Source organism: Bufo bufo, chromosome 9 (assembly GCF_905171765.1).
Source record: "Bufo bufo chromosome 9, aBufBuf1.1, whole genome shotgun sequence".
In the NCBI taxonomy this organism is placed as follows: Eukaryota; Metazoa; Chordata; class Amphibia; order Anura; family Bufonidae; genus Bufo; species Bufo bufo.
The window spans coordinates 194047902-194064060 of record NC_053397.1 but is presented as its reverse complement, the minus strand read 5'-3'; the positions used below and the strand labels follow the sequence as shown (position 1 = coordinate 194064060).

General features: G+C 39.2%; 1 protein-coding gene across 2 annotated transcripts in view; it reads left to right on the top strand.

Moving 5' to 3' along the window:
* PAPPA2 (pappalysin 2) overlaps positions 1 to 16159 on the top strand; it is a 203653-nt gene that overhangs the window by 46266 nt on the left and 141228 nt on the right. For both annotated transcript variants that reach the window (XM_040408294.1, XM_040408293.1), the window contains exon 3: positions 12603 to 13659. In XM_040408294.1, the coding sequence (XP_040264228.1) occupies positions 12603 to 13659 (1057 nt within the window). The remainder of the gene's footprint in view (positions 1 to 12602; positions 13660 to 16159) is intronic.

The following is a 16159-nucleotide window of genomic DNA, read 5'->3' as shown; positions in this document are numbered from 1 at the left end:
GGAATGTCTTATCAGAAAATGATTTTGATAATGCTTTAATCAAGCTTTTTATGTAAAAAATAAATAAGATTTTTTGATGATTTTTTAATTTTTTTTATTTCAATGTCACCATCTATATCAGCAGGGAACCTGTTAGCTAACCGTCATCTAATATACTGCCATCATGTTACAGAAAAGAAGAATCTGGGCAAATTGATATTTCTGTGTAAAAAGATTTAGCTTTTAGTTTGTAACTGATTGAAACCCTTGCTTTTCCTATGCTTAGGAGTCCAATGGGCGGTGCTACTTAGTGATTGACACCACTCCATGTATTAATTTGTATACAGAGATAGCTCACTGGACTCCTGAACCTAGAGAGAGCAGGGATTTCAATCAAGTTATGCTGAATCTATTCCAGGAAAACTATATATAAATCCGCTAAGTTCCTCCTGCTCTAGCATACTGCTGGTAAATCGGACTGCATTTTCAATGTGACAGGTCCCCTTTAAAAATACATTCTTAAAGGGGTTATGCCAAAGTATATGTAAACAAATGGAAATTAGACATCATATTGCACATGCCAATCTCTTTCTAACAAAGCTAGAACCAGCCCTGTACCTCACATGGATCCAGAGATCTCCTCATTCATTGCTCCAAATGTGGGTGTGTCCTTTTTCAGTGGGTGTGTCCTTACAGCTTAAGCTCTGTCCCTGTAACTGCAACAGTGTCTATTAGAAAATATGGTTGGTGGCAGTTGAAGATTCAAATGAGTGCATGCGACCGCGTTAGTGAGGTGGATTGAGAAACAAGGAAATGAACTAACAGCAGGTGGCGCTATACAGATACATTTTATTGAATAGCTCAGTGGCAATATATAACACCTTTGTTTAAATAACACAGAGCCTACCATTCTCACTGATCACAGCTCGCATCCTCCCCCTCCCTGCACAATGACTGTTCAGGTCACTGCTACACTGCCCCATAGATGTCCATGAATGCCTATGGACTATGTGTCTCCTGTAAAGCATATCAATTTTAACAGCAGTTCTTGCAAGATGGCTACCACAAGTACGGGAAATAGAGTTACAAAAGTTACAATCAGAAAATAAGAACAGATTAGAAAAAATGGAATACGCATCCCTATCTGGTTCTAATTAGTATTAAAAGTATTTTCTGAAATTCATGATCACTATTTTATCTCAGTTCTGAACGTTGAGGCCTCTTTCACACGTCAGTGAATCCCTGATGTGTGCTGTCTGTGTTCTCCATGGACAGCACACACCAACTATTGACTTTAATGTCTTTATTTTCAAAACCATTGAGAAGTGCACTACTTTGGTCCATGATGAGGACTAAACATATCCATTAAAGACTATAGGTCCGTGAAGACCAGTGACACAACACGGATGACATCAGTGTTCTGTCAGCGATTTTCACAGACCGGTGATTGGAGATCTCTGGAAATAAATTTTCAGCCTTGCAGTTTAATTAGAGATGAGCAATAAACAAAAAATGATATAAAGTGTGGAAGGAGGGGGTACACCAATAAATACAAATAATCTAGGGAGTGCAGGAGGGGGGTTTGAAATGATGCAAAACAAAATAGACTCAGAGAAGAGTCAAAAGAACCACCCTATAAATGCACATCCAACAATGACCATGGGTAAAAGTTTATATATAAAGTTTAGTAGACAACTAAAACAGACAGACACATAAAAAAATGGTATACAATATGAACAGCGTATCGGTAACAGAATAAAACCGACACATAAAGAATCCACTGAGCGTCCACAAATCAGGACATGAAATATATACCAGCTATACACAATATCAACCTATAGACTGCATGTAGACAATGTTAAATAAGGTATGGCCACTAATGAATCAAAGCAGACCACGATAAGGTCAAAAAGTGAGAGCCAGAACCTGTGAAAGCAGCTGGTGCAGTGGATCTGAACAAAAACGAGAGATGCCCAATGGGACAGTTTTTAGTGACCACGTAAACAGAAGTGCACCCGTCTAACGCTAAATACGCTAGCACCATATGGCCTTTTGAGTTTGAAAAAAATTAATAAATCACTCGCCTCATCCACTTGCTCGCGCAGAAGCAGTCCACTCCTCTCTTGATTGACCTGCCGAAGGACCTGCGCTGAGCGTGATGACGTCACTGCACTCTCCCAGCGTGATCACGTGTTGACATCATCGCGCTCAGTGCAGGTCCTTCAGCAGGTCTTTTTCAATGAAGAGAGGAACGGACTGCTCTGCGCAAGCAAGTGGATAAGGTATCCCCCCCCCCCCGTTCTTTCTAAAACAACTCCAAAAGCCATTTTAGTAAAAATTGTTTGTTACCACAAAGCACGAGAAAATTTGGCTTCGTACCAAATTCCACTTCGGATGCTTCGCTTCGCTCAGCCCTACAGATTATATTGAATACGGATGACACACGGAGGGCAAAAAATGGACACGCGGTCCAAACACGGATCCTTCACGGACATTAGGGATGAGAAAAGCTTACAAAACTTTGATTTGGCTGCTTCGTCCAATTTCATAAAGAAATTAGCTTCTTGACTAGTAGAGCATTTTTTTAAAAGTAGCGGGCACATGGACAGGGAACGACGATTGATGGCGGCATCTGAGATAAAAAATGTGCGCTTTCAGGGGTTAATCGGATAAAAAACAAACAATACTCATCTTATTCATTTGAGTGTGAATAGGCCGCCGCGGCCATCTGGATTGAAGATCCTGCACCACTGGCCGGCGTGGTGACGTCATACTTCACCGCGCACGAGATTTTGCACAGGATTTTCAACCAAGATGGTCGCGGCTACCTCTTCATGCTCAAATGGATGAGGTGAGTATTTTTCTTATTTTTTACCACCATTTCAGGAAAAAAATTATTTGTTACCTCGAAACACAAGGAAATTTGGCTTCGAGGTAACAAATCAATTTTCCCTGAAACTCGTATCGAAGTCCACTTTGGATACTTCTATTCGCTCAACACTAACGGACATCTTCAACGATGAACCACTGACCATCTCGTTACGGACGTGTAAAAGAGGCCGTACATAACACGGCTCTATGTATCTAAGTTCTAGTGCTGTTTAACCCTTAATTTTATAGCAGTACCCAACTTTGACCACTAGAGGGAATTATTGCTTTAAACATTTCTGTCTGAGAAATTATTATTTCCAGAAATTACCGTACATTTTTTTTTATGAAGAGGAAGCTCATATCGCCAGTAATGAAGCACAGTCTGCATTCTGGGACACTGGTATCTATTGCTTTGCTATGACCTTTTCACCAGTTCTAATTATGCATGAAAATTGACACAAGTCCCTAGCTTGTTAAGACATCACATTACTGCAGCTGCCAGCCGGCTCCTGTGGGTTTCCTGGTCTGAGGAAGTGGACATTTGGGGGAAGCTCTTGAAGATCTTGACATATTGTGACTTTCATTGTACAGGCAGTAATATTTGTCATTGTCTAACCTGTTCCAGGCTCATCAATAGGTGATGCTGCTATTTCAATCTAGACCTCCAGGGGGCAGTATGAGTATTCTTTCTATTTATTTGTTGTATTGATTGTATTTTGTGTTTTCAGGGTTTCTGCTGCTGAAGAGGAACTGTGACTTATGTCTGATAGGTATTAGGGCTCAGGATTTTCAATCAGGTCTGTAAGATCCACAGTTTGTGTTGTGGTCATATGTGGCGTGCTGGGGAACCACTAAAAACTAATTTTTTAAGTAAATCACCAGATGAATGGAAAGCACAGTCTGCGATGATGTCCCAGGTGGAGAGGGACAATGGGAGTCTCCTGTACCCAGCATGTATAGACTATATAGCGCCATAGGAGCCCAGGGAGGAATTCTAACTGGAATGTTACCCCATGGACATGACAGAGCTGTATGCATGCAGAGGGTGCGCCTATAGGGCCTCAGTACAGTGCATTATGGAGATATTCTCCCCTAAAAGCAATGCCTCTAATGTGCAATACCTCTGTAATGAAGTATCTGGTGGAACATCTATCATCTATCTATCTATCTATCTATCTATCTATCTATCTATCTATCTATCTATCCTTCTATCTATTATCTATCTATCTATCTATCTATCTATTATTGATCTGTTAATCTATCTACTATCTGTCTATTAAATTTATTTCCTATCAATCTATCTGTCTAATATTTATTAGTAATCTATATATCTAATATAGATCTATTTATCTCTCTCTCTCTCTCTCTCTCTCTCTCTCTCTCTCTCTCTCTATATATATATATATATATTATTTATCTATTCATTTATCCACTAGCTGTCTATCTATTATCTATCTATCTATCTATTATCTATCTATCTATCTATCTATCTATCTATCTATCTATCTATATCTATCTATCTATCTATCTATCTATCTATCTATCTCATATCTATCTATCTATCTATCTATCTATCTATCTATTATCTATCTATCTATCTATCTCATATCTATCTATCTATCTTTATATCTATCTATCTATCTATCTCTCATATGTATCAATATCTACCTGAAAAAATTCCCTTTATTTCATGTAATGCAGGGTGACAACCAATTTGACTGCACAATACAGCTCCCAGGAGTGTTGTCATCCAGCTTTCCCAGACTCCTAGGCCGATCTATAGAGAGACAGCCTTTGCTGTTGCAAGCGATTGTACTCCACAGGATTGAGATTACACATTGTAACACCGCCAGCACTTTACACAGTGTAAATATCATCCATAATAGATTAATAGGCAGGCTGGGATGAGCAATTTATTGGGCAGCTGACGCAGAATAAATTTTAACACCCAAATATTTAATTTATATTTTTGAGCTGATGGCATTTGCAGCTGCCAGGGTGTGTTTTCTGCATGGCGGATACATTTTGTTTTCAAGAGGATAAATAGCTCACACCCCATGACTTCTATTCTCATGATATAGGTGTAATGTGGAGGAGGATCTGATCCCAGTCATGTGTGTGTCCTACTGTAAACCATGTCCCAAACCATACAGCTCCCTTTAGATATTTGTCTATCTATCTATCTATCTATCTATCTATCTATCTATCTATCTATCATCTATCTATCTATTATCTATCTATCTATCTATCTATCTATCTATCTATCTATCTATCTATCATCTATCTATATTCCTATCTTCTATCTATCTTTCTATCTATCTATCTAGACAAAAGTAAGGAGTTTGCAGCACTTTGAAATGCCAGGTGCAAAGTCCTTGTGTAGGATTCTGGATGAACAAATCCGCCAATTGTAGTAAAAGTAGGCACAGGGCAGCTCTCCGGACTTGGGTGAAGAAAAGTGGATCCTTTATTTCACCAAATACAACGTTTCAGCTCACCTCAATGGAGCCTTTGTCAAACCCTGAGGTGAGCTGAAATGTTGTATTTGGTGAAATAAAGGATCCACTTTTCTTCACCCAAGTCCAAAGTGCTGCCCTGTGCCTACTATATCTATCTATCTATCTATGAAAAAAGACGGCAGCACTTCCAATTGGTGAAAAAAATGTGAAATCCTTTATTCACCCACGTGTGGAAGTGCTGCGGTCTTTTTTCATTTTATTGATGGAACAGTGGTCAAGTTTGTATTGCTGGCACTCCTTCTCTTTATACTAAGGTGTGCTGCCCTGGGTTTGTCTATCTATCTATCTATCTATCTATCTATCTATCTATCTATTGTCTATCTATCTATCATCTATCTATCTATCTATCTATCTATCTATCTATCTATCTATCTATCATCTATCTATTGTCTATCTATCTATCTATCTATCTATCTATCTATTCATCTATTATCTATCTATTATCTATCTATTTATCTATCTATCTATTATCTATCTATCTTCTATCTATCTATCTATCTATCTATTGTCTATCTATCTATCATCTATCTATCTATTGTCTATCTATCTATCTATTCATCTATTATCTATCTATCTATCTATCTATCTATCTATCTATCTATCTATCTATCTATCTATTATCTATCTATTATCTATCTATTTATCTATCTATCTATCTATTATCTATCTATCTATCTATCTATCTATCTATCTATCTGTCTTTCTATCTGTCTATCTATCTATCTATCTATCTATCTATCTATCTATCTATCTATCTATCTATCTATCTATCTGTCTTTCTATCTGTCTATCTATCTATCTATCTATCTATCTATCTATCTATCTATCTATCTATCTATCTATCTGTCTATTTATTGTAGTTTGTATTTATCTGACTGAAATATGCCTTGTAATCTCAGGTCTTAGATGCTTGAGATCAGTTTGAAAAATATAACTTGTGAAGTAAACGCCTATGTACAATTTCTTTTCAGAATTATTTTTTTCTTCCTTTTGTTGTAGAAACATTCTGACAATATGTGTAATGATATATGATGATTCTATGCCTTGAGTCACTTGACTCCACACTGCCCCCTGTGCCCTACTGGTGCCTCCTTCACCATCTCATACCCAGCTCTATTTGATTGTATGCTTTAGTGTATGCTGCCCCCAGGTCAAATGATCCCTCCTCCCTGACATCAACATGTTTTCATGTCAGGAACGAAAGAAGGACATTAGCGATACACCCAACCCCACCTCAAAAGTGGTCAGCCTTCATGGAAGATATGTCACTAGTTGAAACACCTCCGTGTGCATTACATAATTGGACACGCACATTGCATAGTTCAGCCACATCTAATGCCAATGGACACCTTTAAGGACATTTTGTAGCAATACCCTGGAAATATGTTGCTTAGAAACAATTGCCTAATTGATATCAAAGGGGGTGTGCCACCATCAAATGATATAGTAATATAATTCCATACAAATAAACTAGTTAACTTTGTAGTTTTCTTTCTGTTATAAAAATGCTCCAGTTGTGAGATATTTTGTTTACTTCATTTTAATGGCGCCCCCTGGTGTTTAATCTGTATAGTAATGTGCATGTCCAACTACCAAGGTGGTCGCACATGCTCAGTTCCATCCTTCAGCCGCCACTGTTAGCTGCTGTGACAGTTATAGGGGGAGAGCACCAACAGAAAAGGACATGCCCCCCTGGGCTGTGATAGGGAGAGAGCTGCAGCCCTCCCAAGCTGCCAACCTGAAGAAAATGTAGCATATCAATTGGCACAATGAAAGGGGAGATCCCTGGATCCATGTGAGTGAGGTTCTAGCTATGTGACAAAGATATTGTCATGTACTAGATGATGTCTGATTTTTATTTGTTTTACATCAGTCGTGGCATAAATAGGAACAAGAAGACATTCCCAGTCTAATACACCTGACCAGCCAGAACTATTGGCAGGGGAGGGATATTGCCCCAGTCTGGCCATTCTTTACTGACGTCTCATATTTACAAGTTGATAGCAGTAGTTTACTGACTGTTGACCATAATGTTCTTTACAGTTTTCTATTTTTCTTAAAATACATTCATGTACTTTATGACAGCTCCTAACACTAGCATATGCATGGATTAGCAAAATTCAAGATACATCAGACCACGCAACATTTTTGACCTTCAGGTCTCCAATTTTGGTGAGCATGTTCCCACTGTTTCTGTTCCGAGCTGGCAGAAGTGGAATCCATTGAAGTCCACTACATCTGCACACTTATTATGCCTACCGATATCATCACCCATAGTTAATTGAGCTGGCACATCCATCAGGTCAGCCTGACTGTGGATCTGGCATTCTCTCAGGTTTCGCTACTTTCACACTCGCGTTTGGTGTGGATCCATCATGGATCTGCACAGACGGATCCGTTCAGATAATACAAACGTCTGCATCAGTTCAGAATGGATCCGTTTGTATTATCTTTAACATGGCCAAGACGGATCTGTTTGGCTCAGTTTCGTCAAGCGGACTGCCAAACGCTGCAGGCAGTATTTTGGTGTCCGCCTCCAGAGCGGAATGGAGACTGATCGGAGGCAAACTGATGCATTCAGAGCGGATCCTTTTCCATTCAGAATGCATTAGAATGCAAACTGATCCGTTTTGGACCCCTTGTGAGAGCCCTGAACGGATCTCACAAACGGAAAGCCAAAACGCCAGTGTGAAAGTAGCCTAATTTATACTTGGCAGATTAGTGCACTTTGTTGAGCTAGGATCTGTTTCTGTAGGCTTTCTGTCATGATCTGCTAAAAATTAATCTATTAGAAAGATCAGGATAAGAGGACACCATGACAGAAGAAATGTAAGCAATAGCGTAAGTAATTTTTTTTTTAATCAAGACTTCCCCAGATCTTTTGGCTTGCAAGAAATAGAGATGACTCTACTCATGAGAGTAGACCTCAGAGATTACAGATTTTCTACTTTTTTTTTAGCCTGTACCCCTTCTAGCCTTAGTTTCCTGTTCTTATATGGGGTTTTCCCATATGGGACATTAGAGGGAAAACAATAGGGTATGCCATATATGTGAACGGAGAACACACCGTGCATGTTTGACGTTTTCTCCATTCACTGCTATGGAGCCGATTTTCAGAAGCCCTCTAGTGGTCAATGGATAGGTGGTGATAACGAAGGTGGCTTTCTCTTCGTTTAATGCCATGGGACTTCCAAAAATCAGCTATTTCCGGAAGTTCCATAGCAGTAAATGGAGAAGATGCAGCGCATGCACAGTGTGCTCTCCGTTTACTTCAGGGCCCTAGTTCTTGATATAGGAGCAAGTCCCAGAGGTAGGAACTGAATCTCTTGGATATTTATAACTTGTTCCATAAATGTCCCAGACAGGACAACCGCTTAACCTAAAAATTAGTGCATCCACTTCTCTCTACTATTACTGCAGCCTACCTTCTGGCACTGGATTGACTAGGTAACGGTGGTGATTTGATCTAAAGTTATTTATTATCAAAATATCTTTTATATCTCAGGGTTCCTTAGATCCACCCCCAGAAATCATTCTGAGGACCACTCTCCATTATCCAGAATATGTACAGTACATGTGCTTTTTTACTTGCATTACAATCTTTGATATTATATTAGCACACACAGGACATATCATCAATATGGTCTAACAAGTCATTTATGAGTTGGCTTCAAAGTAAGGTCCAAATAGGGTTGTCTTCTACTGGTTGTTGGGGCAGGGCTGCTCAAACCAAAGGGAAAACTATGGCAGAATTAGCATAAGGTAATCCTGCTGGCTTGACCATGTAGCATCAATGTGGGCCGATGTCAACAGTTGCTAAATGGAGCTGAAAGAGGTAGAGTGCCTATTACTCTAGAGAAGCATTACAGTATTACAATGCTCTAGTACTGCTCCTGTCTTGTGAGGTTCCTGCTCCTTTCATCCCTGATGCCCTCCGAGCAGTGACTCATCCTCCTGTCTGACAGCACCCACACGCTGCTCATCTGTAGATCAGGTGTGATCTACCCCTGGAAGGTCCTGCACATAAGATAAGCCAGCAGCTAATGTGTGAATGTCCATGTCCTCTACACTGTCAGTAGTAAGGTTGTGTTTGCTGCCCATCTTCTTCAGTTTTGTAATTATCGTGTATATTAATCAGTGTGAAGTCAGTGGGAAGAGCTTGTACTATACTTAAGAGAAAAACATCTAATTAGTGGGAAGGTGATGTTCTATTACTTAGCCACAAAATGTATCACCCTCAAATTAGCTTTATTAATTTTCATAATTTCTGTACAATGACAGGGTTTTAGCTGTTCATGTCTTTAAGGATTAATAAAGAATGCGGCCGTTTTCCATGAATATTCTCGTCTAATTACAGAGGATGTAGAACAGTGGTAGACACATGGAAAGTATAACCTGGTTATGGTGGTCATACAGTCCTGTAACCCATAAAAGACATGTCCCGCCACATGTTCTATTTACAACAGATTTTTGTTTTAGGGCACACTGTGGCATTTGTTATAGGACAAAAAATTACAGGCTTTGGATTGCGGGTTCACCATCCGTCTAGAAGAATGACGGTGGAGACTATGCCATTGTGTTCATTATTTTGTTGGGGTGACTGACTGCGAACATTTGTTAGACCTCCTTCTTTCCTTTGAATAAATGTTACTGTGTAGTGCTGTAATGGCTCCAGATGGGGTGGGTGAGTGATTGAGATAAAATGAGATAGCGGTGTTTTTGGCAAGTGTTGTGCATATTAGCAGAGAGTGGCCATTGTTACTTACCCCTGGAACTGGGCGCTCTGCCAGGAAGGATATAGAGATCCCTAATGAGCAACCCGAGGAAAGTGGTGGAGACATCCAGTTGACCAAGCTTGAGGAGTAAGGAGTCCTCAGTAAGTTTTGTAGGGAATGGGGTAAGAGGTGTAAGGTCAAGGAAATGTTCCTGGAGAGGGAAGGCACTGATGCGAACTACAGTGTATCTTGATAGGTGCCCCAACCTGTATCATTGACCCCAATCAGGTTAGGCAGAGGGACAGACAAAGTGAAAGAGCTGCGACTGATAGAAGATGCTAGAGCACCTAATAACAAGCGCTATGGCCCAAGAAGCAGAGATGTTTAACGGTAGCGTTATTGGAAATTATAAGAAGACTGTATTGTTTATTTTAATGTTAGTAGCCTCCTACTTGGGAAGAATAAAACTGTTTAAAGAAGTGTTCTGCAATATTCTTATAGGGTGCTCTTGCAGGTGACCTCGTCACCTACCACTTCTGAAGCTAACATAACATAATTATTGACCTTACCTAATTATGCCAGCAGCACCCTCTAACAGAGCAGCACTATTTTTCACAAAAAAAGTGAACATTGTTCTGAGTTTCCTACTGGAGTTGGTGCTGTTGTAATGGCAGTTTTTCTTTTTGTTATATGTGATTTTTTTTTAATGAAAATTTGCCAAATAGGAAGGCCAGACAGAACTTTCCTTGTGGACACTTTTGGTAGGATCGACTACCTCTGTTTCCATTTTCAGGACTTCAGCATGTCTGATCCTTATTCCCATGGAACAAATGATCAGCTTATTACCCTCTCTCCAAAGAAATAAACATGAAGACTCGGCTAAGCTGGAGGTCTGTCTGTCTGTCTATCTATCTATCTATCTATCTATCTATCTATCTATCTATCTATCTATCTATCTATCTATCTATCTATCTATCCACTCGCCTACCCATCCATCCAACCATCCATCTACTGTATCCATGACTATATATAACATAGGAAGTCATAATGGAGTTTCAAGGGGCATGTAGGTGAATATTAAAATATGCAAGTCTTTCAGGTAACAAACACCAATCTGAAGTGATAACACATTATTCTACAAGCAAATACATATTTCAGAATCTTATCTTTGCTTGCAAATCATCTCTGTTTTTCTTATATTTTATTTTTTCCCACTTAATTTGTGAATTGCACTTGTCTGCCTAGCCTAAGGTTGCGAAAACTTGTGTTTCTGTTTAATTATAAAGGGGTGGTGGTGTAGAATTGAAAAAAAAAAAGCACATTTAAAAAGTCAATCGTCATGCTGTAGTGATTGTCAAAATCAGCAAATTGAATAGCTTTTTTTCCCCTGTTAATCGGGAAATGCACTTTTTACCATGTGTTGATTAGGTCCTTGAGAAACTAATGATACTATGAATCCTGGAGACTACCTGCACGTTTATGATAATTACAATTCACAGTAAAGACATCTCTTTTTCTTCAGTCATTGGGACAATAATCAAAATGACTTTATTACCCTGCCTTCTCTTACTGGCCTTTTTAATAAATTTTTGGGTGATGTTTTTAAATGTAAAATATAATCCTGAAACATTGCAGTTTTCACCCTCAATAGGCTAATGCTTCCTGTTTTAGAGATCACTTCTCAGTAAACATCTCATTATTATCATAGGCTGGATTTCAATGGCAGACAACACCTTTATTTTAAAACTTGAAGCAGGTAACACCGTTTTCAACATGGACAGCAGATAATGAACATAGCTCACCTCCTCCCCCTCCCTGCACAATGACCTCAGCACAGGTCACAGAGCATGCTCACAACATCCTCACATGAGGTGTCTCCAAACTATGGCTTCCTATGTCCATTTAGCTGCTGTAAAAAAATCTTACTATTATAAGTGTTGATCGCGAATATTCTAATCGCTAATTTTTATCGCAAATATTGACACTTCGAGAATTTGCGAATATCTAGAATATAGTGCCATATCTTCGTAATCGCGAATATTCTAGATTTTTTTTCATCATAACCCATGATCCCTCAATGCTTCTTGCTTGTGGGCCAATGAGAAGGCTGCAATATCTTTAACTTTAGGAGTAGTGTTGAATACGAATTTTCATATCGCAAATTTTCATTGCAAATTTTCCAATTGCCAATTTTCGCAATCAAGAAAATAATGACTGGAGATCACAAATTCTCTAATTCGCAAGTATATGATGAATATTCTCCCAAATATTCGCGAAATATCGCAAATTCGAATATTGCCCTTGCCGCTTATCACTGACTATTAACAGAACAGAGATGCGTCTCATGCAAGATGGCTACCCCATGATCATGTACAGAAAATAAAAATAAAAAAATTATGCATTCATAAAAATAATATACCTCAGCATCTAGTTTAAATGAGTAAAACCATAGGTGATACATTCCCTTTAACATGCAGTTTAGTTCTTTACCAGTTCTCTCTTTTATTTCTTCTACCAGGCATGTTTGACAATTGCTCACATGTGGCCAGTGACCGTGGCTGGTCTATTGGGATTCGCCCAGCTGTAGCAGATCTGAAGAGAGATGCACGTTTCTACTTCTCACTTCGAACTGACCGCTCTCAGAGTGCCACAATATTGATGTCTCCACATCGCTACAAGCCTTGTACTTGGACTCATCTTGCTGCAATTTATGATGGACAACAGATTTTACTCTACATTAATGGAGCTCAGGTTTCCAGGGCCAAAGGTCAATTGGGTCCCCTCCATAGTCCCTTTATTTCCTTATGTAGATCCATTATGCTTGGTGGAGACAACTCAGAAACTGGTAACTACTATCGGGGTCATCTTTTCTCCTTACGCCTGTGGTCAGAGGTTAGAACTCAACACCAGTTAAGATCAGAAGCTTTGAGAAGAACCTCTCAAAATTTTCCCCTAATTCAAAGTCACTCAATATTGTCCAGTCATATATGGAGTGTGTATAAAGATGGAGTTCATCCTGAAGTTATACCAGGGCTTATGCCAGAAAAAGAAACTATTTCCACAATTTCACTCCCTCCTTGTGGTAGAACAATTTGTGATTTGCCTGAAGTGATTACCGGGTATAGCAGGCCAGGAGTAAAATGGGAAAAAGTGGTCCATTACCGGGTGGTAAATGTGTTTGAAGATGATGGATCCAGACCATTGGTAAGCACTGATCAGATTCAGAGACAACATGAGGCCTTGTCCAATGCTTACAGTCCACATGGCATCCATTGGCAACTTAATGTAGTAGAGATTCGTAATTCCAGCTTGCGGAATCGAGTAGTATTGCCTGGATGTGAACCACGCAGAGTGGGCAATGATCATTGTGACTCTGAATGTAAACACCCACTTACTGGCTATGATGGTGGAGACTGTGGTTTCTTCAGGCCTTGTAGTTCCAGTAAGAAGGGTGATGGGGTGTGCCACCTTGAATGCAACACTGCAAGGGATGACTATGATGATGGAGACTGTTGTCCAAGCAAAGAATCTGGAAATAGTACAAAGACATGCTTTGATCCTGATTCAAGAGGAAGGTAAGGAATAATTATGAATTGTTACTCACAATGTATGCTCAAATACTTGGTCCAAAAATTACACGAAAGTACACAAAAATTTGATTTTTAGCCATGGTAAGATAAAGACTTTGACGATCACAAGATCTAACTTCCAGATTTTAACTCAAACATTTGGTTGATATACTCATCTTAAATATTTATGGCAAATCCACAGGATAAACCATTCATATGCATAATGAAGAGTGGAGAGGTAAACCAGGCACAATGCCTTGTTAGGGGTAGCTTTGCTGAATGTAATTACAGTGAGGAACAGAAGTATTTAAACACCCTGCAATTTTGCAAGTTCTCCCAATCAGAAATCATGGAGTGGTCTGAAATTCACATTGTAGGTGCATTCCCACTCTGAGACACAGTAGACAGTGGAAAGGGACAGGAGACATTAATGAAAGCTGTTATTATAAGGTAATTACAGATCTTTTGGCAATCATTGACAGACTAACTCAGGTATACATGCCTAGCTCTAATAAACTAGCAAATAAATAAAAAATATGACAGTTATCCTTTAAATGCATAAATAGATGAACTATAAGCTGTCCTGGATCACACTAGCACTGGGTGTGATTGTTGTATCCCCTAATCAAACAGATCCTAGGACTGTGTACACACAGAGGGAGCAGGCTGTGTGTCTGGAGATCAGCGGGGTATGCGTATGGCGATAAACGCTCGACTAAACCCCCGCACACAATACTCCAGCACTCAACGAAGTTTACAGGGTGCAAATGTCTAAGAAAAAAGACACTATCACTGAACCGTGAGCTGCTGCCCTAGGTACACCTATTTTTTGGAGATTTTTTTTGGAGGAGATCTTTAAATAATAATACAAACAATAATTATCAATTTAAGATTTAAATGGGTTGTCTGGTCTTTTAATATTAATGACCTATCCTCAGGACAGGTCATCAATATCAGATCGGCGGGGGTCCAACACCCAGTACCCCTTCCAATAAGCTCTACGAGGAGACGACACATGCAGTGCGCACGTGCCGTCTCCCGTTTCTCTTCCTATTCGCCGCTGCCTTGCCATAGACAACAGTGGTGAGCAGGAAGAGTGAAGGGAGATGGCACGTGTGCACTGCACGTGCCATCTCCTCATAGAGCTTATTGGTGGGGTTACTGGGTGTTGGACCCCCGCCAATCTTATATAGATTACCTATCCTGAGGATAGGTCATCAATTTTAAAACCCCTTACAACTCCTTTAAGATAATTAAAACCTACTGTATATGTACTTGTCCCCCACTTGTAAGACATTTTAGATAAAAAAAAATCCTGCCCTTTCCTCCTGTGTCAGATATTGATGAAAGTTGTAGTGGAATGCCGTTGCTTGATATGTTGCATTAGTAACGCAGCCCGTTCTTTGTTCCTGCCATACAGATAAAGATAAACATATACGCATAAAAGAGATATAAACAAACAATTTGAATTGCTAATTTACACATATTTTAACCGAATCTCAATCTTGCATGAAATGAATATACACTATATGACAAATACGCTGACGGTTAGTTTTTTTTCCTTTTGCCGGATGCTATTTCACTGATTTTTCCCATTTATTAAATTTAAGGCATTTATTAATTCAGCTGAACCAAGAAATAAATTAATCAAGTCAGCAATAGTTTTCGAGCCATTTGCAGTGAATTCAACAAGTTTGGAATAACAATGAGCCCATTGACTAGAAATGAGTTTAGGCAACCCATCGACTGGCAAATTGTTGATTTGTAATATTTTGGTTCCTGGCAGCAGAATATACATTTATCAAAAATGTAATACTGGATCTTAATGGGGCTCTCTAAAAAATATCAAAATAGCTAGGAGACCATAAGATGTCCAGTGTTCTAATCTACTCAGTGTTAAGATATTTCTCTTTCATATGGACAAAGTAGCTACCTATGGTAGATTCCTATGGAAGGTTCTTGACATCTATGGACAATATGTTAATAAACTAATATCCACACAGACGTCACAGCCAAATTCCTCTGGTTCAGATCTTGCCAACGTCTTCTTCATGGTCACCGTGGCCCATGTATTTCTTGGCTGGTATGTTAACTACAAGTCCTAGCAACATATTTTGCCTTCTTTACCTTTATTTGAAATATCTCATAATGAATGGCACAAGATGACAGCACAATGCTCAACACAGTAGCTCAGAAGTTCTCCTTTATAAGCTGGTCATCTCCTGCATTCATTTTGGAATCTCTTGGCCAAGCAGAAATGTGAGGAAGAGCACATCTATTTATCAAGTTTTATCCACAGTCACAACCAATATCATCTTGCCATACAGCAGTTGTGGCCACCATGTAGGTACAAGTGTCAGTGTATCTTCCACCACTCTATGTTTTACAAAATTCTCACCTGCAGTGTATAGTTTGGGGTATTTTATATGGGTTCTGGAGACAGAACATGAGACTTTTTAATTTCTGCCTGCTACAAAAGATGGTATCACAGAAAAGTATGGGTAAA